Source organism: Equus przewalskii, chromosome 14 (assembly GCF_037783145.1).
Source record: "Equus przewalskii isolate Varuska chromosome 14, EquPr2, whole genome shotgun sequence".
In the NCBI taxonomy this organism is placed as follows: domain Eukaryota; kingdom Metazoa; phylum Chordata; class Mammalia; order Perissodactyla; family Equidae; genus Equus; species Equus przewalskii.
Window position 1 is genome coordinate 8,093,812 of NC_091844.1, and position 27,482 is coordinate 8,121,293.

The 27,482-nt window shown below is 44.9% G+C and overlaps 1 protein-coding gene across 1 annotated transcript in view; it reads left to right on the plus strand.

The window, feature by feature from the left end:
- Positions 1–285: 285 nt before the first annotated feature.
- RFX8 (regulatory factor X8) overlaps positions 286–27,482 on the plus strand; it is a 57,106-nt gene continuing 29,909 nt past the window's right edge. The window contains exons 1-4 of the mRNA XM_070573462.1: positions 286–468; positions 6,586–6,709; positions 15,175–15,236; positions 16,800–16,886. Of these exons, the coding sequence (XP_070429563.1) occupies positions 395–468; positions 6,586–6,709; positions 15,175–15,236; positions 16,800–16,886 (347 nt within the window). The 5' untranslated portion in view covers positions 286–394. The remainder of the gene's footprint in view (positions 469–6,585; positions 6,710–15,174; positions 15,237–16,799; positions 16,887–27,482) is intronic.

Consider the following 27,482-nt stretch of genomic DNA (forward strand, 5'->3'; position numbering starts at 1 on the left):
ACTGTGAACTGATTTGAAATATATACGTTGCTTTTTGTTTGTTTGATTGGTGGAAAGGTGGGAAGAGAGCCATGTGTATTTCTGTCTTTGGATCTTTTGATCCAGGGGGAGGCGGTTCCTTCCCCGACCCCCAGCCTCACAGCAGGGTGCAGGCGTGGCTCGAGCATCCTCAGCCCCCCCGCCCCGGGGGCTCCAGGCTGGCGGGCTCGGCTCCGGCGCCGCGCGCCCCCCGCGCGCACTCCGGGGCTCGGGGCTGGCGAGGTCGGCCCCGCGCCCCCCGCGCCCCCGCGCCGCCGCGCGCCCCGCTCTAAAGTAAACACAGCGGAGCCGTGGCGGCCGGACGGGTGCAGCGCCGCCCGCTTCCCGCCTGGGCGCGGCGGCCCGGGGTTGCGCCATGGCTGAGGGCGCGCCGGCCTCCCCATCGGGCGGCGCCGGCGGCCGGGGCCTGCACGGCGGCATCATCCAGTGGTGAGCGGCCGGGCGCCTGCCCACTGGGGCCGGGTTTCGAGGTCGGGGCTGGGGGCGCTCCGGGCTTGTAGGATGGAAGACGTGGGGCAAGGCAAGGGGCAAGAGTCGCTCCCTCCGCGGCCGCCCCCGGGACCTCGGGCCAATGCCAAGTGCGAGGAGCCACCGCCTGCGCCCCGGGGCCCGGATAAAAGGTCTAAAAGGAAGCCGCTCACACCCAGGACCAGCGCCTTTTCATGCTGGCTCGCCCAAGCCGCGGACCGGACTGGACACACACACACACACACACACACACACACACACACAGACCTGGAAAGGACTGGACACACACCCGCCTGGAAAGGCCTCCGGGTCGGGAGTCGGCGATGGGCCGCTGTGGACTTTCCATCTGGGGGCTTCCCTGTGGGCCACACTTCCCGCGGGAAGTAATCCAGGCTGCCCGCCCCCGGGGGGCTTGTTAGTGGACGGCGCTTACAGATACATCTAAAAGCACGTGGGGGTGGGCCCGGGGAGGAAATGTTTTCTCTTAGTGTGAGATCCTGACTAGGATGTTTTCTAACTTAAAGCAAAGCAATTTTTAGCTTTAACAATGCATTCCATGTTGTTTGTGAAATTCACTTCTGGCTGTTTAAATAGAGGCAGAAAAAACTGGAAAGAAAAATACCCTTAGCCCTTGGGACTGATGAACTCATGGGTATGTAGCTCTTCATAAATAGGAAAATAATTGAAACCAGTCCTAAAGCCTTAGTTTATAAGGTGAATAACTGGTAGATATCTGATGACTTTTTTTTTTTTAATTTTAAGGAATATTTCTCAGGAAAGACTTTCTAAAAAAGTTAGGTGAGTGAGATAGAGAAATGAAGAGTGTGTTTGTGATTACAACCGAAAAAGGCCTAAATGATTACCCCTCCCCCCCACAAGAAAATTTTTGATATATTTTATCTTGCATAAGAGAAAAAATCAAAGGAATAAATATCAAAGCACCCAGTCTTTCCAGAGTGTTACACAGCAGTGCGCCGTTTGACTAACTTGGACCCCGCAGCATATGGGCTTCGTAGAAGAAACGACTCTGAGGATGCCTTTGTCGACTATTTCAGGTCACCATTTAGTAAATGAGAGTTTCTGGGGTTTGCATTATGCTGCAGAGACTTGAAAGAATGATTAGAGATTCAAAAAAATACCTGGACATCCTCCTAAGGTTGTTTGTGAACTGACAGAATGTAGGCTGCACAAAATGCAAGTGCCCTCAATCACTTAGGATGGTGTAGACCATTTTAACAGTGAGCCCAACAAAATGAAGTCCCACGCCAGGAATTCCTGCCCCTACAGATCACTGACCTGCAGGGGTCATGCTCTTCAAGTTTGGGGCAGAGGGGCAATGGAGGGTGAGAAGGGGCATCATTTCCTGTGGGAAGTGTTCAGTCTACGGAGCGGGATGTTGAACAGATCATTGGCACTGGTGGTTTGAACATTGGTGTTAAAACCACAGCTCCAACCAGTTCATACCCATTGGGATGGCCATTATTAAACAAACAGAAATAGAAAATAACAGGTGGTGTTGAGGATGTAGAGAAATTGGAACTCTTGTGCACTGTTGGTGGGAATGTAAAATGGTACAGTCACTGTGGAAAACAGTATGACGGTTCCTTGAAAACTTAGAAGTAGATTTACCAGGGCCAGCCCCGGTGGCCTAGTGGTTAAGTTGGGCATGCTCCGCTTTGGTGGCCCAGTTCAGTTCCTGGGCGCAGACTTACACCACTCCTCTGTCAGTGGCCATGCTGTCACGGTGACTCACATAACAAAAAGAGGAAGATTGGCAACAGATATTAGCTCAGGGCAAATCTTCCTCAGCAAAAAAATTCTGTATGATCCAGGAATTTCATTTCTGGGTATCTACCCAAAAGAATTGAAATCAGGGCCTTGAACACATATTTGTACACCAATGTTCATAGTAGCATCATGTACAATAGCCGAAAAGTGAGAGCAACCCAAGTGTTCATCAACAGGTAGATGGATAAATAAAATGTGATCTATACATGTAATAGAATATTATTCACCCTTAAAAAGGAATGAAATTTTGATACATACTACACACAGACGAAGCTTGAAAACATTATGCTAAATGAATAAGCCAGTTACAAAAGGACAAATACTGTTATGATTCCACTTACATGAAGTTCCTAGAGTAGTCACATTCATAGAGGCAGAAAGTAGAATGGTGGTTGCCAGGGGGTGGGGGAGGGGCATAGAGAGTTTGTGCTCAATGGGAACAGAGCTTCAGTTTTGCAAGAGGAAAAGTCCTCTGCATGGATGGTGGTGATGCTTGCACAGCAATGTGAATGCACTTAATGCCTCTGAACTGTGTATTTTAAAATATATATAGATTTTTTACCACAACTTTAAAAATAAATAATTTTTTTAAAAACCACAACAGAGCCCCTCAGTTTGTAATCCACAGCCTTGGCGTCCTGGAGGAATTTAGAAGATGCCCAAGGAGACCAGCTTCCTGGAAGAGGGGCAGAGGGTACTGCGTGCCAGTTTCCACAGGCTTCGAGTGAAAGACCAGGGAGGGCGCTGGTGGTTGTCTCATGGGAGAAGCACTCCTTTTTCGCATTGGTTCATTGTTTGACTTTCTGATTAGTCACTTGATTGGTCCCCAATGTTTCTTAGAGACTTCAGGGCCATTGTCATCAGCATATGATAAAATCCTCCAAGGAAAAAGAAGGTCCTGCAGGAAGCTACACTGTCTTAAGGAGCAGCTGTAATAGAAGGTTTCTGCTTCACGGATCGGAAGGGCTGCAAAAATGGCGAGAGAAGTGGTCAGACCTCTGGAAGCACAAAGGGATGAAGAGCAGCGGTCTGACTTCCCCTGCTGAGGGGTGCAGGCTCAACACGTCTGACTGGGTGGAACCCCAGGCTTCAGACCTCAGGCGAAACCCTAAGCATCGTGTAATCCCTCTGCATGCCGAGCCTGGCTATCTCTCGCCTATCGATATGACTTTTTCAAATTTCTGCAGACTCTTTGGAAATTCATAAAATGCCAATTTATTCTGAAAGGTATAGAATTCATAGTAGCTTTTGATCAGGCTGAATCAAAGGTACTATAATTCCCATTGTGCAGGGGTTCATTCCATTTTTCTTTACGACAAAAAGGAGCACTCAGAAAATGTGGGAACTGAAGGACCAGGTGTGTGTGCTCTGAAGCTGGCAATTTTCAGATTGTCCGCCACTTGAAATGAGAACATCGTGAATGTTCTCAAGATCTTAGCAATCGCCTTTGTCTGATAGTGAGGCCTGGAAAATACTGTTATTATTCAGCTAAGCAAGGAATTTAGTGATCTGATCCACTCCAAACTCAGACAGGCTTTGTAATCGTGTATCACCAAAGGACATTTTGTTGGCACCGTGTAAAACCTTTGACTGGTGTCACCTGCAGGAGGTCTGCCCAGCACTGCTCCCTGCACGTTCCCCATTCAACCTCTCCTTGGACACACATGTAGTTGTAAGTCAAGCTCAGGTACTTGGTACTCAGATACTTGGGTGCTTCTGTGCTGCTAGTCAGCCAGCATGGACGTTTTCCCTGCTTCCATTTAGGATTTGGTGGTGGATGTAAAACGGTAACAATAAGAGTTTCCATGTGCAGCCAGTGTTCTAGGCACATCAAGTACTCACTTTCTAGTCACAAAAACTCCTTGAGGCATCTCAGAGCCAGAATTTAAATCTGTGAGGTGCAAAGCCCTTGTTAATGGTCGTGATCATAATTTCCTACGCGTGTGGAGACGAAATGCTGAAGCAGCTACTGTTTGCGCTGAAGTAAAGGCATGACTCTGAACAGAGACGCTCCTGCAGGACGAACGACAGCCCGCTCTCCAGCTCTGCATCTGTGCAGTGAGTGGACGCTGACCGCCTGCCACAGGCCAGCCTCTGAGATCTGGCTGGGAACTTTGGGGAAACAATCAAGGGCACCTGGTCGGGAAGGGGGCAAATCTCCTAGAGAAGCCAGGACCAAAGCAACAAAGTCACCAAGCAGCCGCACAGGGCTCAAACCAGACGCACGCGCCCTTACCTTATGCGTGTGGCAGAGAACAACCTCTTATCACAGACCTTTATTGTTATTCTTATTGATAATGTTATTTGGCCTTACATGTCCACCCGGATAAGAGTCAGACTCAGCAGTGTCATTTTGAAATAGGAGGACAACAGTTCACAGAGACCTCAAGCAAATGAATTTCTGTGACAAGGAAGAACAATTTACAAAAATTTAAACTAGAGTTCATTTTAAGGTGTATTTTGTACATTTCTTTCTGAAGGAGACCGAATCGGTAATAGAGATGAACATACAAACGTGTGTTTGAACTGAGGGTCTGTCACGTTTGCTGCAGCTCCCCAAGCTTAGCCGACACTTTTCTGTGACACTTCAGGTATAGGTTTTCATATATCAACAGGTGGCATCTTAACAAGAGAAGCACAGTTCTCACCTTGATGTGTGAATCTCCTCTTCCCCTCCATGGACGTTACCCTGTAGTCAACCTGGAGCCCAGTGACCGGTCGCACAGGAGCTGTGTTTAAACCACTGTGAGGTGTCTGAAGTGTCAGGTCCCCACAGTGACATTGTGGTTGATGCTCAGAAAATCCCTTCCGTGGGCCTGTACTGGATTGAATAGTGTCCCTTCAAAATGCGGGTCCATCTAGGATCTCAGAATGTGACCTTACTTGGAAATAGGGTCTTTCCAGATGTCATCAGTTAAGATGGGATCACACTGGATTAGGGTGGGCCCTAAATCCACTTGCTGGTGTCCTTACAAGAAGAGGAGAGAGGACGCTCAGAGAGAAGGCCGAGTGAAGACGAGGCAGCTGTTGGAGTGATGCATCCACAAGCCAGGAATGTCGAAGGCTTCCGGCCATCACCGGAAGCCGGGAGAGAAGCTAGAGTAGACTCTTCCTCAGAGCTTCTGGAGGGACCCACCCTGCCAACACCTTCAGTTTGGACGTTCGGCTTCCAGAACTGTGAGAGAATAAATCTCTGTTGTTTAAGCCACTGGCCTGCGGTAGTTTGTTACCTTAGGAAACCAATCCAGGGCCGAGAGTCACCCCCCAACTCCATATGTTGATTTTTCCTGCTTCTAGAAGCCAATGGGGTGAACAGTTGTTGACCGTGGTGTTCAGCTCTCAAGGAAAGTAAATTTAGGCCTCAGCGTGCCTCATCCCAGAAAATAAACTGTGTATTATCAATAAGAAAGGAGAAGGTATATTGTTGGTAAATTCTCTGGTAAAAAATTCTTCTATGATTAAAGATTATGCTGGCTTGCCTTATGTATTTCTTTAAAAGAATGAGGAGCAGTCTGACAGTCCATCCCCCACCACGAAAGAGAAGGTTGTGATTGCATGTCACTATAGACCACACGTTCTGACCCTCGTCGCTCTCACTACTTGCCCCCACACACTCACACACCTCTTGCTGAAACAGGCACCTGGCTGTCCCCTTGAGACCAGCTGTGAGCTGTGAGCCACAGGCAGAGCCACTCGTTCCTTGCTAGGGGATCCCCACCTGCCCCAGGGCCCGGGAACATTGGGGCAGTTGGGCCCCTTAGCTCTGTACCCCACAGGAAATAAAGGAGTTGGGAAGAACTGGTCACGCATGCTCTGGGTCACAGGCACAGGGTGACTGGAAAGCTATGCTGGCTCCAGCAGTCACCTGCAGGGGTGAAAAACTCTGCGAGGGGGTATTGTCTTGTGTCTTAGTGAGTAAATACTTCCCCACTTTTTAGTTATAAAGAACTGGGCTGAAACCTTTGTAAAGGTACATGAAATAATATCTGCTGAGCCCAATAATTTGGGCTTCTTTTTAACACGCCTACACACCAAAGCCAAAAGCAAAAGCAAAAGCAAAACATCCCAACATGTCAATCATCTAAAGGCCCACAATCAATATACTCGGCCCTGGGCTGAGAACAAAAGTTACATTATTGATGCTGACTGGTGAACCTTTGCATTCAATAAATTAAACATATGTCACTTAATTGGGTCCCACCCTTGTGTCTGACCATTGATCCTTACCCAAATGTCCTGCTCTAGTAAAACAGATGCCAATTTCCTCTTCCTTGTCTTCCTCTCCCCCAGGTTGGTTGACAATTTCTGTATCTGCAAAGGGTACAGTGTGCCTCGCTGCCTCATGTATGAGATTTACATGGAGACCTGTGGGCAAAGTGCTCAGAACCAAGTCAAACCCGCCACGTTTGGGAAGGTAGGTTGTGAAAACGAAAATACGGTGTTCACTGAGCAAAAAAAGAGTGTGCAAGGTAATTGAGGAGAAAAGGTTAGAATTTATTTGGGCCTAGTAGGTTCTCAGTGGGTATAATTGGCTTCACGCTGAGGAAGCCAACCAGATGGTTAGCACACTTCTTCATCTCCATCGAAAGGCCATTCTGCACTTTGTCCACACTTCATCCAGAGGGGCCAGGAAAGGTAAAGAATGGGGTGACACCCAAGAGAATGCAACTGGGGCAGCTGCAGATACTCCAAGTACTCAGCCAGGTGTGCTGCGCCATGACTGCCCGCACAGAAAGGATGAAGCTCAGCACCGTATAAGCTCGAAGAGCCACCTTGTCGTGTCAGACGACTGAGGTTTCCCACAACGTGGTTGTGCTCAGGGCACTCTGGCTCTTAAAGGTTTTCTCTGAAGGTTAAGAGCCCTGTTGGAATCTCTGCTTAGACCATGCAATATACAGCAACGTTAGCACGACGGACAGTCTCTCTGAGACCCTCCACAGTCAGCAGATGTTCACTGAGCAGCGGCTGTGTGCCAGGCACTGTTTGAGATGCTGGGGATGCAACAACGAACAAGACAGACAAATTCCCGCCCTTATTGGACTTATGTTAGAGTCGAGAGAGACAGATAAATGAGATGAAATATATAGTGTATTAGATGATATAAATGCTAAGGGGAAATATAGAGCAGAAGGACATCAGGGCTCTGAGTGTGTGTGTCTTAGGTTAGGGGAAGAGTTGTAATTTTAAGGAAGGCCTTCCTGAGGAGTAACAGTTGAGTCCAGACTCCAAGAGATGAGGCAGTGAGTATGTGATATATAAGCAAAGAGCAGTGCAGAAAGAGCCAGTGCAAAGGCCCTGAGGCAGGAGGAAGCCCAAGCAGCATGGAGGCTGCAATGGCTAGAAGAAGGAGATCAGAGATTTGACTAGGAGGTCAAATCAGGGAGGTGAGCGGAGCCCAGGCGTGCAGGAGGTGGACAGGGGTATAACAGGGGATGTGGTGAGAAGGGGTTAAATTCTAGGTATATTTGGAAGACAGAGGCAATAGGATTTGTTGATGGAAAGAATTAATAGAATCAAGGGACTTAATTGTTATTAAAGTAACAATAATAATAACTTTCAATCATATAGTGCATTGAATTTATTTTCAAGTCACTTTTCCATCTGGTTTTCGGGAATAGACAGCCAGCCACTCAAAAGAGGTTAAAAGGGGAATTTTTTAAAGGAAAAGGGATAGCTCATCTAATCCAATTGCAGGAAGTTTGACGGGGCCTTATAGAATCTAGTCCAGGGCTGCCTAGTAGAAGTGTAACAGCAGCCATAGATATAATTTTAAATATTCTAATATGCTCACTTTTAAAGTTTTCAAAAGGTGAAACTAGTTTTTTATGATTTTTAAGTTTAATCCAGAATATTCAAAATATTATCATTTCAATATTAAATCATCAAGAATCAATCTTTAAAAATCAGTGAGTTATTTTTTCATTCTTTTCTTCATGCTAAATCTCCAAAATCCGGTGTGTATTTTGCACGTGTAGCCCATCTCAATCCTGACTAGCCACATTTGAGGTGCTCAATAGCCATGTGTGGCTGGTGGGTCCCATCTCAGACAGCCTGCGACTGGATTCTAAGTCACCAGCCTTCTCCTCTCTCTCCGTCCGATGTATCCTTAAACGACTGGGCTCCGCTTCCCTCCACTGGCCTGCTCCACGCCCCTTCCCAGAAGCCGGCTTCCTCCATGGCTTCCCGATGTCCCAATATGGCTGCTCATGTGGGGCTTCCCGTGAGGCTGTACCTGGCCTTTGCCCCACTGCCCGACACTGTCACAGTCTGCCGGCAAGAGAGGCGCAGAGAAAGGATGTGTGGGTGGAGAGGAAACAGTTAGCATCTTTAATGCTTTGTCCTGTGTCACAGCCATTAGCTGAGGCGGTAACATAGGAGTTAAGAAAACAAACGAAGAGTGATTAAGGTCAAGGATCCCACAGCTCGTTGCCATGCGTGCGTGGTGGCAAATCCAGTCTCCTGAATTGTGGGTCAGACCTCTTTCTACTTGCTATTCCCTCAAAAAGATCCTTGAGTTCAAAGAGACCGTTGAGGTCACTGGTCCAACTCCACACCCAGTGCAAGATCCCTTGAAAGCACCCCTGGCTGGGAGCTTTCTAGGAGCACAAAATGCCCACTCCGGGCAGACAGCCGAGGAGCTTAGAGCTGGGTGGGGGCAGCATGTTTCTGTGAGGAGGAAGCTGCTCGTCCTCTGGGCAAACACAGGCCCACCCCAGGATCTGTGGCTTGGCAAGCAGAGCACAGGCTGATGAAAACCCACTCGACTCCTCGTCAGGGGCCTTGGTGCAGCTCACAGCCTGCACAACCATACCCCATACCGCTCTGGGCCGCCGCCTGGCTTGGGCTGAAATGATGTGGGTGACAAGGGGCTTGCTCACCAGGCCACGATGCTGCCAATTCAATCCCCTCCTCCTTCTCTCCCTTGCTGCGTTCCTTCCCTTCCTTCTCCCTCTTTTCCAGTGGTCTTCAGGTAGACAGAATTGAGTTGGTTCGTGACACACTCTCATCGTTGATCTGGGTGTGGCCTGATTCCGTCTGCTTATTTAGTTCTTTTTTAACAATGTGATAAATAGCTGTGAACCCACCACCCCAAATGAACCACATTGCCAGTTCCCCCACGTCCCCTCCCTGCTGTCCTCCCTCGTGGGAACTGTCAACTGTTCATCATTTTCTTGCCTTTTTAAAAAGGGTTTTAGTCCATGTATTTGTATGTATTTCTTTCCTTTTCTTTTCTTTTTTTTTAATCTTTTGATCACCTTCACCCATTTTGCCTGCCCTCCACCTCTCGCAACCACCAATCTCTTCTCTGTGAGTTTGGGGTTTTTTGTTCTTTTGTTTTCTTTATTTTAGTTCCCACGTATAACTGAGATGATAGAGTATTTGGTTTTCTCTGACTTATTTCATATATGTATTTCAAAAAAGCATATTTTTTATTTTTGTGGCTTACTTTACAAAAAGATATCATGTTATTGTCTTCTTTGGGGACTTTTTCCACTTAACACTATATTACGATCATCTAAATTCATTTGATTCTTGCGTGATATTTCACAGTTTACTCACCCACTCTCCCATTGATAAGCATTTGGGGCGTTTCCACTTCCTGCTGTGGTGAACTTTCGTGTGCACGTGTCTCCTGCTGTGCACGTGAAGATGTGCTCTTGGGGGCGTGTCCAGGAATGAGCTTGTGGGCTGCGAAGCATGTGACTGATATCTGGGGATGGGGCCAAACTGGTTTCCAAAGTGGTTGCTCCACGTTTCCTCCCCACCAGCAAGTCTGTGGATTCCAATGTTGTTTCCAAAACACTGATGTTTTTAGATCCATTCCTCTAGCCAAAATCTTCATCCCTGAAACTTATGGCTGTTGGTGGAAGTTGTGCACTTTTGGTAATTATAAAATATGTAGTAGAAGCTTCTAATATGTCACCTGCTCAAATATTTAAAATAATTGTTTACATCTCCCTGTCTCGCCTTCTCCACTCTGAATACTCCTGGCTCCCAAATGTATACCTTCCTGCCCAGCTGTTTCATTATGACTTCAACTGATTGATGTTCCTCTCGAAAGGTAGGGGGTCCCAAAGGGACAGCCCACCACCTCAGGAGTACTCAGGGCACAGGGGCTGTTACTTTCTGTAGTTTTGGCTACGGTTGGCTTTCATCCTTCCATGTCATTCTGTTGGTTTCATTTTAAACTTGTGGCCAACAAAAATAACCCTTTTTTTTCACATGAATCAAAATCAAGTTAAGCCTCCCAAAACTGCTTTGTAAACTATGAAATACTCCATGTGAATACAAAATATTTTTGTCGCGGTTATCAGATTCTCGCCGTTATGCAGGTACGATTTGAACCTGACAGTGGCTACTCCCTTCCTCCTCTTGTAGTTCAGCCTCTTAGTCTTGAGTTGCAGTCTATCTATCACTGTCTCCTTGAATCTTAGGCAGGTCATCCAGTCTTCTCAACCCGGTGAAGCTCACATGCTTCAAAAGTGTGATCTCTTATCTTTTCATTCAATAAGTCACAAGCAAGATGGGCACATACAAGGCATCAGGCACGCCCTGGAGCTCACGAGGTGTCTCTGAGTAAGGTCTTCCAACCAGCCAGGAATCCCGGGCTATCTTATCACTCAGCCCACACTTGGCCATTTCATCACTTGGCATATTAGGCCACTTCCTCAAAGGCTTTGCTGGGTTCTGGCTATCCTGCCGCCACAGCATTGTCCTTATCTACCTGCCTGGCAGCCTCATCAGATGGAAGTGGGGTCACTTTAGCTTGACGTGTTCTGCCTCTGTATGACCCCTGCTTCCTTTTCTAAGAAATCAGACTCTTTTCCAAAATCTTTTTTAGATTTCCTTGTAAGTTGTTTCACCCCTAGGGAGGTTCCACTGCAGAGTGTTCCAAAGAAAAAGTTAAGAAGAGACTCCAGTGTGTGAAATGGACTTTTATTTAGCATTTTTATCTTGATCCTTCCCTTAGAATGCATTCCCCAGGACGCTAAAGTACCGCTTCAGTTCGCGTTGGGAATTCGCCTGAAGGACGGGCCAGTTCAGTGACGCTGATCTTGGGAAGGGAGCCTGTGCTGCCGAATTTGTGACCAAATGCAGAAGGGAGAGGAAGGGGAAAAGGATATGATCCCAAAGCATGTTTACAAGAGAAACAACAAAATACCCAATTCTCATTTCCTCCCTCCTCCCCTGGGAATGGATTGACTCCAGATCCCACACCAAGTTCCTGTGCAGATGTTGGACTGTTTCTTGCTCTTTGTGGCAGTCCTGGGCATGTGGTGGGTGATGCTCATTCCTGGTGCAAGTGACAGCTTACACGGGTTAGGGAGTTTCCGCACCACTGACTTCCTTTTTTAAAGTAACAGTTGCTGATGTTTCTCTGATTGCAAAAGTAATATATTCCCTTTATAGAAAATGTGGGAATTAGAGAAAAGTGTATAAAGAGAAGAAAATAAATACTGGCTATAGCCTCACTGTCCGGAGATATAGACACCTGTGTGGAATTCATTTGCATTCTCGCACACACATGCACACACGTGTGACCAGCAGGAGCCAGGGGAGTAATCACACAGTCACTTCGTCTTTGTTTCCCACGTCCCTTTGGACCTGCCCATGGGTGATTCTTTCTCTCCTGAATGAGCATTTGAGCAGGCAGCCTGGCCTGTCTAGAAATCCTTCGGTGATACGAAGCCCTGTTGTCACTCTAATTTACTCAACAGCATCAGTCTGATGCTTGAAATGTCCAGTCCCATGTAATATCAAAACTCTGAACTGGGTTTAAAGTGGAATCTTTTCCCCATCTCCTCCACTATGGTTTCTCGCCAGCAGAGAACTGGTGTGGGGGGCTCCCTCTTTCTCTCCCTCTCCCTCCTGCCCCCACCTCGCTAGGTGTTGCTTTGACCCCTCTGGGTGAGGATGGAGGTAACAGTGGCTGGAAAGTTCCTCCTGCACGTCTTCAAACTTTGGGAGCCAAGCTGACTCTTGTCTCTCGGTCCCTTTGGTGGCTTCTTTGGAGTAGCCCTTGGGAATATTCTAGTATGCATCCCTCGCTGTGGCTGATGCCTCTTTCCAAAGCCTGACTGCCCATCCTGGAGTCCTTGCTGGCAGAGTCTGGGCTCTCCCACACATCAGCTCTTTCTCACAGGTAGCCACTGCTGGCCATGGAAACTACTTAGTCATTTTGTCCTGAACAGACTGTGGGTGTGTGAGGGCAGAAGCCACTTTCCTCCTCTTGTTCGCCAAGGCCACTGGCCAGCCCGCCTCTCATCCACCAAGAGTCCTAGGCCACAGCCAGACACTAACTGCAGGGGCCTCACGATAAGCTCCGAGTGAGTCTGTGAGCCCCCTTCTGCTGGGCCCAAGGTGACTGGACCACACCCTGTCCCACACACCGTTCACAGGCATGGGGTGGTCTTGCCACAAGAAATCCCCTCACACTTCCTGCTCTCTCTACCTCACTATGCATGTTTTAAGTTAAGGGCTTTGGGGAGGTTTAAAACCAAATTTTAGCTCAGTGCGTGAGGGTGCAAGGCGCCTAGGGTGTGTGCCTCACTTTGCTCTCTGTCATCTGTTGTCTTCAAGCCTCGTCCTGTTGCGTAGACACTATGGGGATGGATGGACAGACAGGTGGGTGGACAGACAGACAGACAGATAGTGTACAGTATGATACTTTTTAGCAGCACTAAGCCTGGACTCAGTTAATTAGGTTATAGCCTTGGGCAAGTTATTTAACCTTTTTGGTCCTCAACTTCATCATCTGCAAAATAAGAATATTCATAATGTTAGTAATAGTACCTACTTCATGAGATGCTTTTAGGAAATTAGTGAGAAAACACATGTAAAGAGAGAGTCAAACAGTCCTGGCGCATAGAAAGCACCCAAGAAACATTAACTTTGATAATTACATGCCTGTTTTTACTTCCAATATCATAAACATTTTCACATTAAAATATTTTAAATGCATGTCATATAATGGTTGTGAAATATTCTTTGGATGTTCCAGAATTAATTTAACCATTTCCCTCATTGGAAATGTAAGTTAGAGTTTTTCTCTATTCTAAGTAATGTAAGTCTCCATCTGTATCTGTATCTGGTCCTTCCCCAGGAGACACTCTAGACAGGTGTAACCAATTCACATCTCATGATAGTTCTTGATGTTCTTATCCAAATCTATAATATTCTTAACCTGGAAAATTTGTTGCATAAGAGCTATATTTAGCTGTTTCGACTTGCACTTATTGCTTGATTGGGGAAGGTGAGCACTTTGGGTGTGTTTCAGTCATATGTGTCCTAAGTGTACACATATTATCACCAGACCACTTTCGATTGGGGTTTTAACGTTTTTCCTATTAATTTGTGTGAGCTCTCTCTATATTAATTATACACATTTTTTACTTATTATACTTTTTGCAAATAATCATCTCAGTTGGTTTTTAAATTTTAACTGTGGTATAGTATACCTGATCGTAAAGTGAAATCACAGGATAGGTTGGGGTTGGAATTACTCAATAAAATAAAACGTGCAGATTATTATGCTGCCAGACAACTGGCAATTTGTTTCTGCTTCTCCCTCCAAAACACCAGGGTATTTCCCAGGGCCTTGGATCTGGGCCTGGTGCATGCTTTATGATAATTCCTTTATGCACCTACTATTTGACAACTAGACATATAGGGAAGGTTTTAAGTGATTTTCTTCAGGAAGAGGAGAGGAAGGTGTCAGAATCTGTTGTTCAAAGTAGGAATTTCAGACTTCTAATTCTCCACTTAGACTTCTCTGATTTCTCCTTTTTCTCTTGTCCTTTACTTTTCACCTGTACATTTCGGTTCTCCTTCTCTGAAGGAACCTCTCAGTTTGGCCCCAGGACCGCGATGTTTAGTTTTGCAAGACTTGTCTTCCCTGTTCCTTCATTTTGCCTCCCCCACACCCAGGCTCGGGTGGCTTCCTGTAGGAAGAGCTGGGCCTGGAGCCAGACAAGAGAAAGGTTTCACGACACTGTCAAATCTTGTGGCTTGGAAACTAAGAAAAAAATGAAAGAGGGATGTAGCAGGATACCAAGCAGAAGCGGGGCTGAATGGTTATGGAGGGGATCATAGAAAAACAGCAGAAACCATTACTCAACAGCTCGGGACACCAGGCCGCCCGTGCTCTGTACTTTTGTATTTCACTCATGCTCCAGGATTTTCACTTTCAACAGACACGCACTTGGATACCATACAGGTCATGGACCTATTCTAATTGGGAAACTGGAACAGACTTCTATTTTTTCTTAATGTAATTGGTTCTAAACATAATATGGGTGGTATCTACTAAAACATACATCAGAAAGATAACTGGGAAATGAGAAGTTGAATCAGAAGTAGCTAGGTAATTCAAAATTTTAATAGCATTTGCTAACAAAACATTTAAAATGAAAAATTAGGTAAACGAATAATAAAAAGTGAAAATGACTATCACATTGGAAAAAGAGGAAAATAGTAAAATTATGACACACTTAGACGATGGACTATTATGTAGCTGTTAAAAATCCCCGGCCTTCAGAGAATTCTTAATGACAAGAGGAAATGTTTATGGCACAATGTGGAGAGAAGAAAGTAGAAAACAAAACTACAGATATGCTAATAGTGTCATACGAATTATTTATATGTACACCCATAGAATAATACACATGTTGAGGCTTGAAAAAAAGACTGGAAGGAACCCCATTGAGGTTTAAACAGCAGTTCCCTCTGAGTGGTATGTTTTCTTCTGTATACTTGTCTGATTTTTCCAAATTTCATTTACATTTATTTTCTTTATAATCAGAAAAGAGGACCTAGAATTTAAACATTGTAAGAGAAGAAATTGGGAGTTTTATTATTAAATCTGGCTTATTCTTTTAGCTGGTGCGCTTGGTTTTTCCTGATCTTGGCACCCGGAGGTTAGGCACGAGAGGAAGTGCCAGGTAGGTTTATCATTTTTATTTTATTTTAAATGTTAGAAACAAAAAATTTTGAAAAATCATAAAATGGGTGACAAAAAAAATGCAAAACTAACCAAACTATAAATATCAACTCTTGCCAAAGAGTTACCATAATACAAATGAAATCCTAGTGCCTGAAGTAATTCACGTGGTGCGAGAACCAAATATTAGTTTCTATTTTCTTAGGGGTTTTCTTAAAATTCAAAGTCACAATACATTTTTTGTTTCAACACTTTAAATGTTTAGACATGTAAATGTCTAATTATTGAAACATTTAAATAATTACATGCATAGAATAATAGAATTGTTTTAATTACTCTTTGAACTAAAATTTCTAAGTATTCATCTAATTAGTATATTTGAATTTTATACAGAAGACTAGTTACTCAGGCTATATATATTTTGTGTGTGTGTGAGGAAGACTGGCCCTTAGCTAATATCTGTGCCAGTCTTCCTCTATTTTATGTGGGATGCCACCACAGCATGGCCTGACAAGTGGTGCTAGGTTCGTGCCCGGGATCCCAACCTGCAAATCCCGGGCCTCTGAAGCGGAGTGCGAAAACTTAACCACTACACCACAGGGTTGGCCCCTCCCAGGCTATATTCTTAATACAAAAGGAAATTCCAGAATTATCGGGTGCGTCATGTCATAATTGTCACTCAATTATTATTGTTATTCATTGTTTGGTTTAAATCAAGAAAAATCAGGGGCCGGCCCAGTGGCGCAGCAGTTAAGTTTGCACGTTCCGCTTCTCGGCAGCCCAGGGTTCGCCGGTTCGGATCCCGGGTGCGGACATGGCACCATTTGGCAAGCCATGCTGTGGTAGGCGTCACACGTATAAAGTAGAGGAAGACGGGCATGGATGTTAGCTCAGGGCCAGTCTTCCTCAGCATAAAGAGGAGGATTGGCAGTAGTTAGCTCAGGGCTAATCTTCCTAAAAAAAAAAAAAAAATGAAAAAGAAAAATCAGTGAGAAGGGATGGAAGCCAAATTAGGACAGGGGCCTGCCGCCTATGAAGGAATTGACAGTTGAAGCATTTGCTGAACTAAACATTAGTCAATAATTAATCTAAAAAAATTGTGTCTGCTGCTCTAAGCCTGGACAAGCTGCTGCAGTGTCCTGAGCTCAGCAGAGGAGGGGCCTGGGCTGCAGAGAAGGAACCCGCTTCCTCACTGGGTTTCTGAGAATCTGACTCCAGTTCTCAGTAGAAGGAATCTGGGTGTTGCCCCTCCTCACTACAGGTTAAGGGCAGCAGCCGCAGGAGGCTTCCCCTGTCGCATCTCTCTAAGATTAGCGTGTCATAAACTGGGAAAGCAGAGGAGGACATTTGCAAGCCTGTTTCAAAGCTGATGCGTATAAAACGGTATGAAATTGTCTACTGAACAGAGCTTCATCAGGCTCAATGACTGATTAGCGTTTCCTAATCAATGGAGTCAATGATAAAGCCCGGAGAAGAACTTCATCCTCATTAGCTGGTCTGTTTTGTGTCTTCTATAAAGCATGTCAGTGATTTGACAATCTTTGAGACAAACTTTGTTTTTCAGGTATTATTATGATGGAATCTGTATCAAGAAAAGTTCTTTCTTCTATGCCCAGTATTGCTACCTTCTGGGTGAAAAAGAGTACCACAGGTTAGTATCTAACACTTGGGTATTTTGGTCATAGGTCACACCCTGATTAATATTAGGACGATTCAGAATTTAGTTGAATCTAACTGGCTTTTTGGCTGTTCTGCCATTACCTCTTCTCAAGGTTGGAAACACACACATCACATCACCACGCCTTTGACATGGGCAGTAATCAGCCTCCGACAACATCACTGGCCAGAGAAATGTGTTTCCAGTTCATTTCCTTGGATACTTTTCATTGTAATTATTATCTCAATTGCCAAAGCCACTTTTCATTGAGTGAGTCTTCATTCTTCTCAACTTCTCTACAAAAGTTGATAGAATTGGCCACATCTTTCTTGAAACTTCCTTTAGCCCTCAGGACTCTGCGTCACCCAGTTCCTTCCCCAGAGTGACCCCTTCTCGGTGTCCTTCTCTCTCCTGTCCCCATTAAGTGCAGGCATTTCTGAGATCAACCCTTGATGATAATCACTGGTGCTCTTCCTACCGTTTGGCCCCAAGATACCTGATCCTTTTTAATCTTTCACCTGTGGCTCTCTCCTGTGGATGGATGACTTCTAAATCCTTTTTGCTGGTCCTTATCTCTCTCACCCCCTAGGCATTCCTCTCTGGCTATCTACTGGACATTTCCATTTGATGATCCACTGGTGCCTCACACTTAGTATGTAGAAATCTGAATTTATACTCTCCCTCCAAAGCATCCTGACACTTGACTTCCTTATTTCAATCTATGATACCAATAGACAGAATCAGTACCAAGTGTCACTGTAAAGCCAGCCATGACTCCCTCGGGTCCCAAAGTCCTGTTAATTTTTCCTTTTCAGTTCTCCTAACTCATTCTTTTCGGTTACTGATATTTCCTTTAAGCCCTTGTCACCTTACACTGAGATTATTTCCATGGATCCCGTGTGGCCTCGCTCTCCTCAGCCTCACCCCTCTCTTAACACAGCCATGAGACTCTCCCTAAAGTTTTGCATTCACCCTGTCTCTTTCCTGCTCAGAAACACTCAGGTGCTTGCTCTCACCTCCTGGATACAGACTACTCCCAAGACCGGGGTTAGCTCTCCAGTGCCTCCCTGCTTCACTTTCCAGCCATGTTGCCTGCTTCTCCCCAATATAAACCATCAATTTCAGTGCTATTCACTTTTCTCTAAATACATCAAATGCGGTTCTGTCTTTGCTCCCATCATCCTAACCTTCCGTGACGTCATTCCTTCTTTTCTCTGTCTAATTGGACCTTCCTGAATCCTTTCCTTTCCCTCCAGACACACCTCAGGGACCACCTGCTTGGTGGAACCGTTCCCAGCAATACCAGCTCTAGTCGAGGCTCCTTCCTCCACTCTTTTGTGCTGCTCATTGGCTATCTACACAGTCAGCATTTCCACTTAATTCATTAACTGTTCAATGAGCCGTCATTTGGCATAAATAGACAACCACATGTCCAAGTAGCCAAGGACAATTTTAGTTTTACTTGTAGCCCAGAATACTGATTGAGTGCCTGTTTCACTCTCAAAGGTGTTCTAGTTTGGACAATAAATCATAACAAATTATATGGTCACCTTTTATATAAGTTACTCTGTGTGTAAGGCAGCTGCCAATGTGGGCGATGAGAAGCCACCAATGTGGCTAAGACCTGGACCTTTCCCTCTGATAGCTCACCAGGGGAGACAGACACTTAACTCGATACCAAGTGTGACATGGTGGGTGTCAGAGCGTATGAAAGGTCCCATGAGAGCTCGGAGACAGAGCACACACGTCTTGGGCAGGGGATCATGAAGGGCCTGTGAGAGAGTCGTGCTCTGAGCTAGCTGTTAAAGACAGATTTGAATTTTGGCAGGTGGAGAGGATGCCGTGGGAGAGGGAGGCAGGAGAGCAGAGGACGTCCAGGCTTGGGGAGGAGTATGAGCCTTATGTGACGGCAGAGGCTTCCTGCTGTGGGAGCGTGAGCAGCAATGGTGGAGGATGAAGTTGGAAGGCGAGTTCAGAGGGCCTTGGATACGAGGCTCGGGGCAGAGGTGTCTGCAAGCCTTTGGAGACCTCCTCCAAGAAATAGTCATTGTCGTCACTGGACCCTCCGCAAAGGCAGGGACCACAGAGCTTGGCTTGTTTCTACTCCCAGGATTGCCTAAAAGCACGGAATCAGCACTGAAACAGCTGTTGAAGAACTGAAAACTCCGAACTGGGATTTAAGGAGACTAGATGGGGCAGGAGAGATGGCCCGGAGATGGTTCTCATGCTGCCCCAGTCTTCAGATGAGCACCTGAACCAAAAGGGAGGAAGATCTGAAAGACCTCTGGAGGCAGCATCTTCAATTGGTTGAGTCAGTGTCAGCAGAAGGGAGCAGAGATGACGTAGCCCAGCCTGTCCCACCGAAACCTCAAACTCAACCTCAGATAAAGTCATTATGTCCCCTTCCAACCAGCTCTTCCTCTTAAAGCTCTTATTCATCCCTTAGTCACAAAGATGGAAAAATCACATCACCAAAAAGAGAGAAGTTAGGGGAAGGAGTAGATGGGATGAGAGATTTATTTCAGTTACGGTTAGAACTTTGCTTGTGCAAATGTGTGCTCTCGCTTGCTGACCCGCACGCTCCTGGAAGCCTGGGCCCACATCCTGCCTTTCTCTATTCATCCAGAGCACCCAGCAGTTGGTCACCAGCAGACAGTGTGGAGAACCGTGCACGCACTGGAAAATCACCGACAAGGCTGGCACCCGGCGACAGGCCATTAGTGTCCCGAGGTCTCTGGGTTGATGTCACAGACAAAGGGGCTGGAACTGGTCTTTGTGGGCAAGAAGAAATAAGCTTTGTCTTCAGCAAGGAAGAGGATGGCAGTCAGGGGACAAAGATAAGGACAAGGGTGACATTGGCTTATTCATGAGCAAAGCCCGGCAGCAGGTGATTTCCGGGTACTCTGTGCTCCACACATTTGCTAACTGATAAACTAAAGCCTTGGCCAATTAAGAGATGTTTTTAAAAGCGCTAAGACTTAAGGGTAACTTCTATATGGATTCCACACTTTAAGAAATACTAAATATATATTTTAGAAGGTATAATGTAATAAATGTTATACTGTTGTTAATCATCTATGAGATATACTGATGAAAATGTTTTCTATTTCATTAAATGGTATCTTTTATATAAGGGCCTGTGTGACAAATTCCTCTTAAAAATTAGGTGTCAGGATAAAAACTTCATTTCTCTAGTTTTCAGGTAATGAAAACTATATAACTCATCCATTTATTTATTTGTTTGTTCAACAAATATTTGAGTTCCTACAAGAAGTCCGGCCCTGTTCTAGCTACTGGTGATGAAGCAGTAAACAAGCCCCCCCACCCCCTGCATCTTGTCAGTTTTAGTGGGATAGAAAAACAATAAAAAAAGGAACAATAGCAATATTGATCTGAAGACAACCAAATGGAGTCCTGGGAAGACCTCCCTGAGAAGATGCCTTTTGAGCAGAAATGTGAAAAAAAGAGCCAGCCAAGTGAAGATCTGGGGATCAAGCATTCTAGGCAGAGGAAAGAGCAAGTGCAAAGGGCCTGAGGCAAGGATGAGTTCAAAGAATTGTAAGAAAGTCTGAGGGTGGAGGTTAGGTTGGTGAGCGAGGAGGATAGTGGGAGGAGAGGAATCTGAAGACACAGGCCTGGGACCTGTAAGTCTTGGTTATTCTGAGTGTGATGGGGAACCACTGGGGAGTCTCCGTCTGGGGATGAAGCAGTCTGACTTGCATTTTCAGTGGAGATCCTCCTGGAAAGTGTGCTGAGACAGGACTGTACAAGGCCATGGGACGGGAGGCAGAGGGTCAATTGGGAGGCTTCTGCAACAGCTGTGGCAGAGATGGCCCAGTGAGACTTCTCACTTAAACAAATTTACTTCTGTCAAAGAGGCAGTATAATACTATGCAATACTATATGTGGATAAGAGCAGAGGCTCTGGAACAGATTGCCTGGCTTCCCCACTAGCAAGCTGTGTGATCTTAGGCAAGTCACTCAACCTCTCTGTGTCTCAGTTTCCTCATCCATTAACAAGGATGATAATACCTACTTCAGAGGGCTGTTGTGAAGATTAAATGAATTAATACAAAGAAAATGCTTAAACCAGCATCTGGCACATAGTAAACATTTAGGGACTCTTAAGTATATGCTCTTGGCTTTGGTGTATTTATTTTACCACACCTGCATGATTTTTTCATGGTATCATGTATATGATTTTTATTTTGGTTTCTGTATTATTGAGGCCTATCATTCCCATTTGGTTCTTTTGTATAACTTCTATTTCTTTGCGGAGGTTTTCTATTTTTTCATTTGTTTCAAGAGAATTCATAATTACTTGTTGGAGCATTTTTATAATGACTGCTTGAAAATCTTTGTCAGATAATTCCAACATCTGATTCATCTCAATATTGGCATTAATTGATTGTTTTTTCTCACGCAAATTGTCATTCACCTAACTCTTGGTATTATGGGTGATTTTCTTCCTTTTTTTTTTAAATTCAGGTAAAATTGACATACATTGTATTAGTTTCAGGTGCACAACATAATTTCATATTTGTATATTTGTATATATTGCAGAATGATCACCACAATATGTCTAGCTATCATCCATCACCATACATAGTTTCAGAATGTTTTTTCTTCTGATGAGAACTTTTAAGATCTAATCTCTTAGCAACTTTCAAATATGCAACACAGTATTATTAACTATAGCCGCCATGCTGTACCTTTCATCCCCGTGGCTTATTTATTTTATAACTAGAAGTTTGTATCTTTCGATTCCCTTCACCCATTTTGCCCACCCCCTCAGACTCCCCTGGCAATCACCAATCTGTTCTCTGTATCTAGGAACTTGGTTATTTTAGATTCCACATATAAGTGAGATCATACGATATTTGTCTTTCTCTGTCTGACTTATTTCACTTAGCACAATGCCCTCACGGTCCATCCATGTTGTTGCAAGTGGCAAGATTTCATTCATTGTTATGGCTGAATAATATTTCATTGTGTTTGTGTATATATATACACCACATTTTCTTTACCCATTCATCTGTTGATGGATGCTTAGGTTGTTTCCATATCTTGGCTATTGTGAATAATGCTGCAGTAAACATGGGGGTGCATATAGCTTTTCAAGTTAGTGTTCTCATTTTCTTCAGATAAATACCCAGAAGTGGAATTGCTAGATCATATGGTAGTTCTATTTTCAAATTTTTGAGGAACTCCATACTGGCTGCACCAGTTTACATTCCCACCAACAGTGCATAAGGGTTCCCTTTTCTCCACATCTTCACCAGCATTTGTTACCTCTTGGGTTTTGTTTTTGTTTTTGTTTTTTTTAAAGGTATGCTTTTTTTTGGTGAGGAAGATTGGCCCTGAACTGACATCTGTTTCAATCTTCCTCTTTTTTTTTCCTCCCCAAAGCCCCAGGACATAATTGTATATCCTAGTTGTAAGTCATTCCAGTTCTTCTATGTGGGAGGCCTGCCACAGCATAGCTTGATGAGCAGTGCATACGTCCACGTCCAGGATCCAAACCCGCAAACCCTGGGCCACCGAAGTAGAGCAGGAGAACTTAACCAGTCGGCCACGAAGCCGGTCCCTCTCTTGTTTTTTTATAATAGCCATTCTAACAGGTGTGACGTGATATCTCATTGTGGTTTTGATTTGCATTTCCCTGATGATTAGTGATGTTGAGCGTGTTTTCATGTACCTATTGGCCATCTGTCTGTCTTCTTTGGAAAAGTGTCTATTTAGATCCTCTGCCCATTTTTTAATTGGATTGTTTGTTTTTTGGCTATTGAATTGTATGAGTTTTTTATATATTTTGGATATTAACCCCTTATCAGATATATGATTTGCAAATATTTTCTCCCATTCAATAGGTTGCCTTCTCATTTTGTGGATGACCTTCTTGGCTGTGCAGAAGTTTTTTAGTTTGATGTAGTCCCACATGTTTTTGCTTTTCTTGCCTTTGCTTTTTGGTGTCAAATCCAAAAAATCACCACCAAGACTGATGTCAAGGAGCTTACCACCTATGTTTTCTTCTAGGAGTTTTATGGTTTCAGGTCTTACATTCAAGTCTTTAATGCATTTTGAGTTGAATTTCATGTGTGATGTAAGATAGAGGTCCAGTTTCATTCTTTTGCCTGTGGCTGTCCAGTTTTCCCAAGACCATTTATTGAAGAGACTGTCCTTTCCCCATTGTGTATTCTTGGCTCCTTTGTCATAAGCTAATTGACCATATATATGTGGGTTTATTTCTGGGCTTTCTATTCTGTTCCCTTGATCTATGTATCTTATGGGTGATTTTCTATCATATCCTGGGCATTTGGGTTATGATGTTGGGAGACTTTCAATCCTATTTAAATCTTCTACTTTAGCAGGGGGTAACCCTGTTTAGGTTTAGCATGTAGGTTCTGGCCTACTTTTATGGGCTGTAGTTCCAGTGAAAGCTTAGCTTCCTGAGCCCTTGCATGCTTTTCTGGTCTCCTTCATTCTTCTGGCACCACTGGGACTTCTGATCAGTTCCTTACTGGTGCCACAAGCAGGGGATGAACCCACTACCCTGGGGCACCTTCTGCAAGGAATAGGAAGAGCCAGAGTGGCTGGGTCCCTTATGCCACGTGGTGTAGGACAGGGAGACACCAGGTTCTGCTGACACTGCCTGTCTGGGTAGAATGCCTGCCCTTCTGTGCCCCAAGCATAGATTGAGTCTTGAATTGGCCAGGGGCTTCATACTGTCCATGCAGGTGGATCAGCACACCCATCAGTGCCCCAGGTATGAAGTGGGGGTTGGTCAGCCCATCAGGACTTTGAAGCTGCCACTGTGGACCGATGGGGTCGCCAACCCACAGTTGTGGAGCAAGGGTTACAGCCCCCTCTAAGTCTCTATTGGGCTTCCCTTTCCTAGTCCTTTGGCCAAAGAGTGCACACTTTTCTGGGGATTTATGTCTAAGTCTGTTGACAGTTCCGGGTTACAGGTCTCTCCAGTGCCTGGTCCGGATATATATGGCAGATAAAGAGAAAACCCGAGGAACTCACCACATTGTCACTTCTCTAGTCCTGTCTTCCCTAGTCCGTCCACCTTCTTCTTCCCAAATTTCAGAGCCCTTTTATCCTGGTTTATTGGATAATTTCCAGGGTATTTATCTGCATTAGAGGGCAGGAGCAGGGAAAAGTGAGTCTACGCCATCTTGTTCTCTGTACGTAATGTGAGCTACCTCAGAAGCTTTTTGAAAGAAGATCATATTTACATTATAAATCCATGTTATCAGTGAGTGGGATGCTTAATTATATGTTTGTGCCTACTAAATTAAAATATGATGAGTTACGATGGTGGGGACTTTTGGTTGGGACAAGATGGCATAGACCCATTTCTTTCTGCTCCTTCCTGCTAAGCACAACTATAAACCCTGGAAATCATGCAAGAGGCAACCAAAAGAAAACTCTGAAAGTGGTAGGAAGAAAGCAAGCTGGTTGGGGACCCCAGGACTACACAGCCAGCACAGGGCAGGCCATCCTGCAAGCCCCCACCCACCCAGACCCAGTGTTCCCACCCCGTGAAACTAGCAAGAGAAGGCATCTTGGGCAGACTCCTTCTTCTTTGAGTTCTTTTAACAACATGAGACAAGGGGGAGCAACAGGGAGTCCCACCAAAAATAAACAGCCAGGGGAAACCCTCTCCTTCCTCGCTGGGTCTGAGACATCCCTTTTCCACCAAGAGATATTGCGGAGTGTGAGCTATTCTGTCAAGGGAGACCCAGCTACAGCAAGTGGCCTGGTCCAGGAAGCCTCTTTGTCCCCCACCCCACCCAGAGGCAGCTAGGGAGCACCAGCAGAGGGAACCCCTCCCCCAAGGAGAGAAATCCCCCACCCAGACGGGAATAGGCCTCTATTCCCCTCAGGCAGCACCAGCAGAGAGCCCCAGTGGCACCAGATAAACCAGGCAGACCAAAATAATATATCTGTACCCAGGGCAATGATTTACTACAGAGACTTAATAAAGATACATGTCAGATCATAAGGGAAAAAGAGGTAGAGTCTGGTAGAATCCATGTGCAGGCTTCCTCATGCTCTCACGAGAGGTCACACAGAGCACACTCCTCTGCAACAAGAATGCAGCAACGCATGAAGGATGCTTCGGCTCAGAGAAGCCCATTAGAGGCTCCACACCCAAAGTTTTTACTGGGTGCTGGTCACCTAAGAGTCTTCTTCCTAGCATGTGCCCAAACTATAGATTCCCAAAAAGAAAGCAGGTTATTCAGCATAAACTGTGTTATTTGCACAGTCTAGGCACGGTGAAGCACTCTTATCAGTTTGCTGTTGCCTGGGAACACTCGGGCACCAAGTCCCCAGACGCCAGCCAAGGGCCAGTCTCGCAAACGGGACTTTCTACAGATAGCAGGCTCAGTGCTGCTGTGTTCTCTCTTCTCTGCACAATGGCGTGACCCTGTGAATATACTAAAAACACATTGAATGGCACCCTTTAAATGGGTGAATTGTATGGTATGTGAATTATCTCTCAATGAAGCTGTTAAAAAAAAAATCCCAGCAAGTTTGTTTTGGAGACATAGACAAGTTTATTCTAAAAGTTTTATGGAAAGGCAGAGCCCTAAAATAGCTCAAACAACCTTGACAAAGAAGAACCAAGTGGGAGGAAACATTCTACCTGATATTAAGGCGCTCTGTGCAGCTACAGTAACCAGGACAGTGTGGTTTCGGTGGAGGCACAGACACATAGATCAATGGAATAGGGTGGAGAATCCAGAAATAGACCCACCCAAATATGCTCAACTGATTTTCACCAAGGTGCAAACGTCATTCAGTGGAACAGGACCAGCTTTCCACCAGTGGTGCTGGACCAACTAGACAGCCACGTGCAAAAAAATGAAGCTCACAATGGAACTTCACAACTCATACAAAAATTAACTCAAAATGGATCATAGATTTACATTTAAAACATAAATATATTAAACTTAAAAAAAAATAGGAGAAAATCTTTGGGACCGAGACCTAGGCAAAAAGTTCTGAGATTTGACACCAAAACCACGATCTATAAAAGGAAAAACTAGTAAGTTGCACCTCATCAAAATTAAAATTTTGCTCTGTCAAAGACCCTGTGAAGAAGATGGGAAGACAAGGTACAGATGGGAGAAAGTATCTGCGAGCCATATATCAAGAAAAGGACTAATGTCTACAACATATGAAGCACTCTCAAAACTCGACAGTAAAAAATCCAATTAGAAAATGGGCCAAAGGAATATATATAACCATCTCACTGAAGAGAATCTTCAGATGGTAAAACAGCTAAGCACATGAAAGGCTGTTCAGCATCATTAATCATTATGGAAGCGCAAATTAACGTCACAGTGAGATATAACTACACACCTATCAGATTGACTAAAATTAAAAATATGACAACACCAAATGCCAGTGAGGATGCAGAGAACCTGATCATCCATGCATTGTTGGTGGGAATGCAATATGGTCCAACCACTCGGGAAAATAGTTTGACAGTTTCTTATAAAACTAAACATAAAATTACCATCTAATCCAGCATGTGCACTGTTGGACACATCGCAGAGAAATGAAAATTCATGTTCACAAAAACCCGTATACAAATGTTCTCAGCAGCTTTCTTTGTAAAAGCCAAAAACAGGAATCAGCCCTGATGACCTTCATTGGGCAAATGGTTAAACAAACTATGGTACATCCACACTATCGAATACTACGCAGCAAGAAAGAGGAACAAACTCCTGAAACAACAGTTTGGCTGAATCTCCAGGGCATTACGCTGAGTGAAAAAACTACTATCTCAAAAGGTCCCAAATACGACTCCATTTAGAAAATTTTTTGAAATGACAAAATTTGAAATGGAGGACAGATTAGTGGTTGCAAGGGGTTAGGAACCTGAGGGGTGGGGAGCAAGAGATGGATGTGGTTATAGAGGGACAGCACAAGGGATCCTTATGATAACGAAAACATTGTGTCTTGTCTGTGGTGGTGGATACATGAATCTCCACAGGTCATGAAATTGTATAGGACTAAATATATACACACAAAAATGAGTTTAAGTAAAACTTGGGAAAATTGAGCGGGATCAATGAATTGTATCAATGCCAATATCCAGGTTGTGACATTGTACTGTGGTTTTGCAAAATGTTGTCACTGGGGGAAATTGGGCAGAGTGTAAAGAGGAGCTCTCTGAATGATTTCTTACGATTGCATGTAAATCTACAACAACCTCAACAAAATTTTCAGTTACAAGTAATAAATCAAGCCTAATCCTACAATCCAGGTAGAAACATGAGGGTGGATCCCACGAAGTATCCTCCAGTCTTCCCCCGCCCGTTTCTCAGGGCCGTATCTCCAGAGGTCTAACTGTTTCTTCTGCTCACACCCATCCCCTCTTCTCACAGTCAGAGTTTGGTCTTCCCTTTATCTCAAAGCCCTCTCCTGCACTCCCATCTGGGAGGAGGTTGAAAGGGCAGCACAGGTGACCCTCCTCTGGAAACGCACCCATTCGTCCGTCCTCACCCAAACCGAGCGGCTCCCTAGCGGGCGGAGGCGGCACGGCGGGCGGGACCGGAGGGGCCGCGCAGC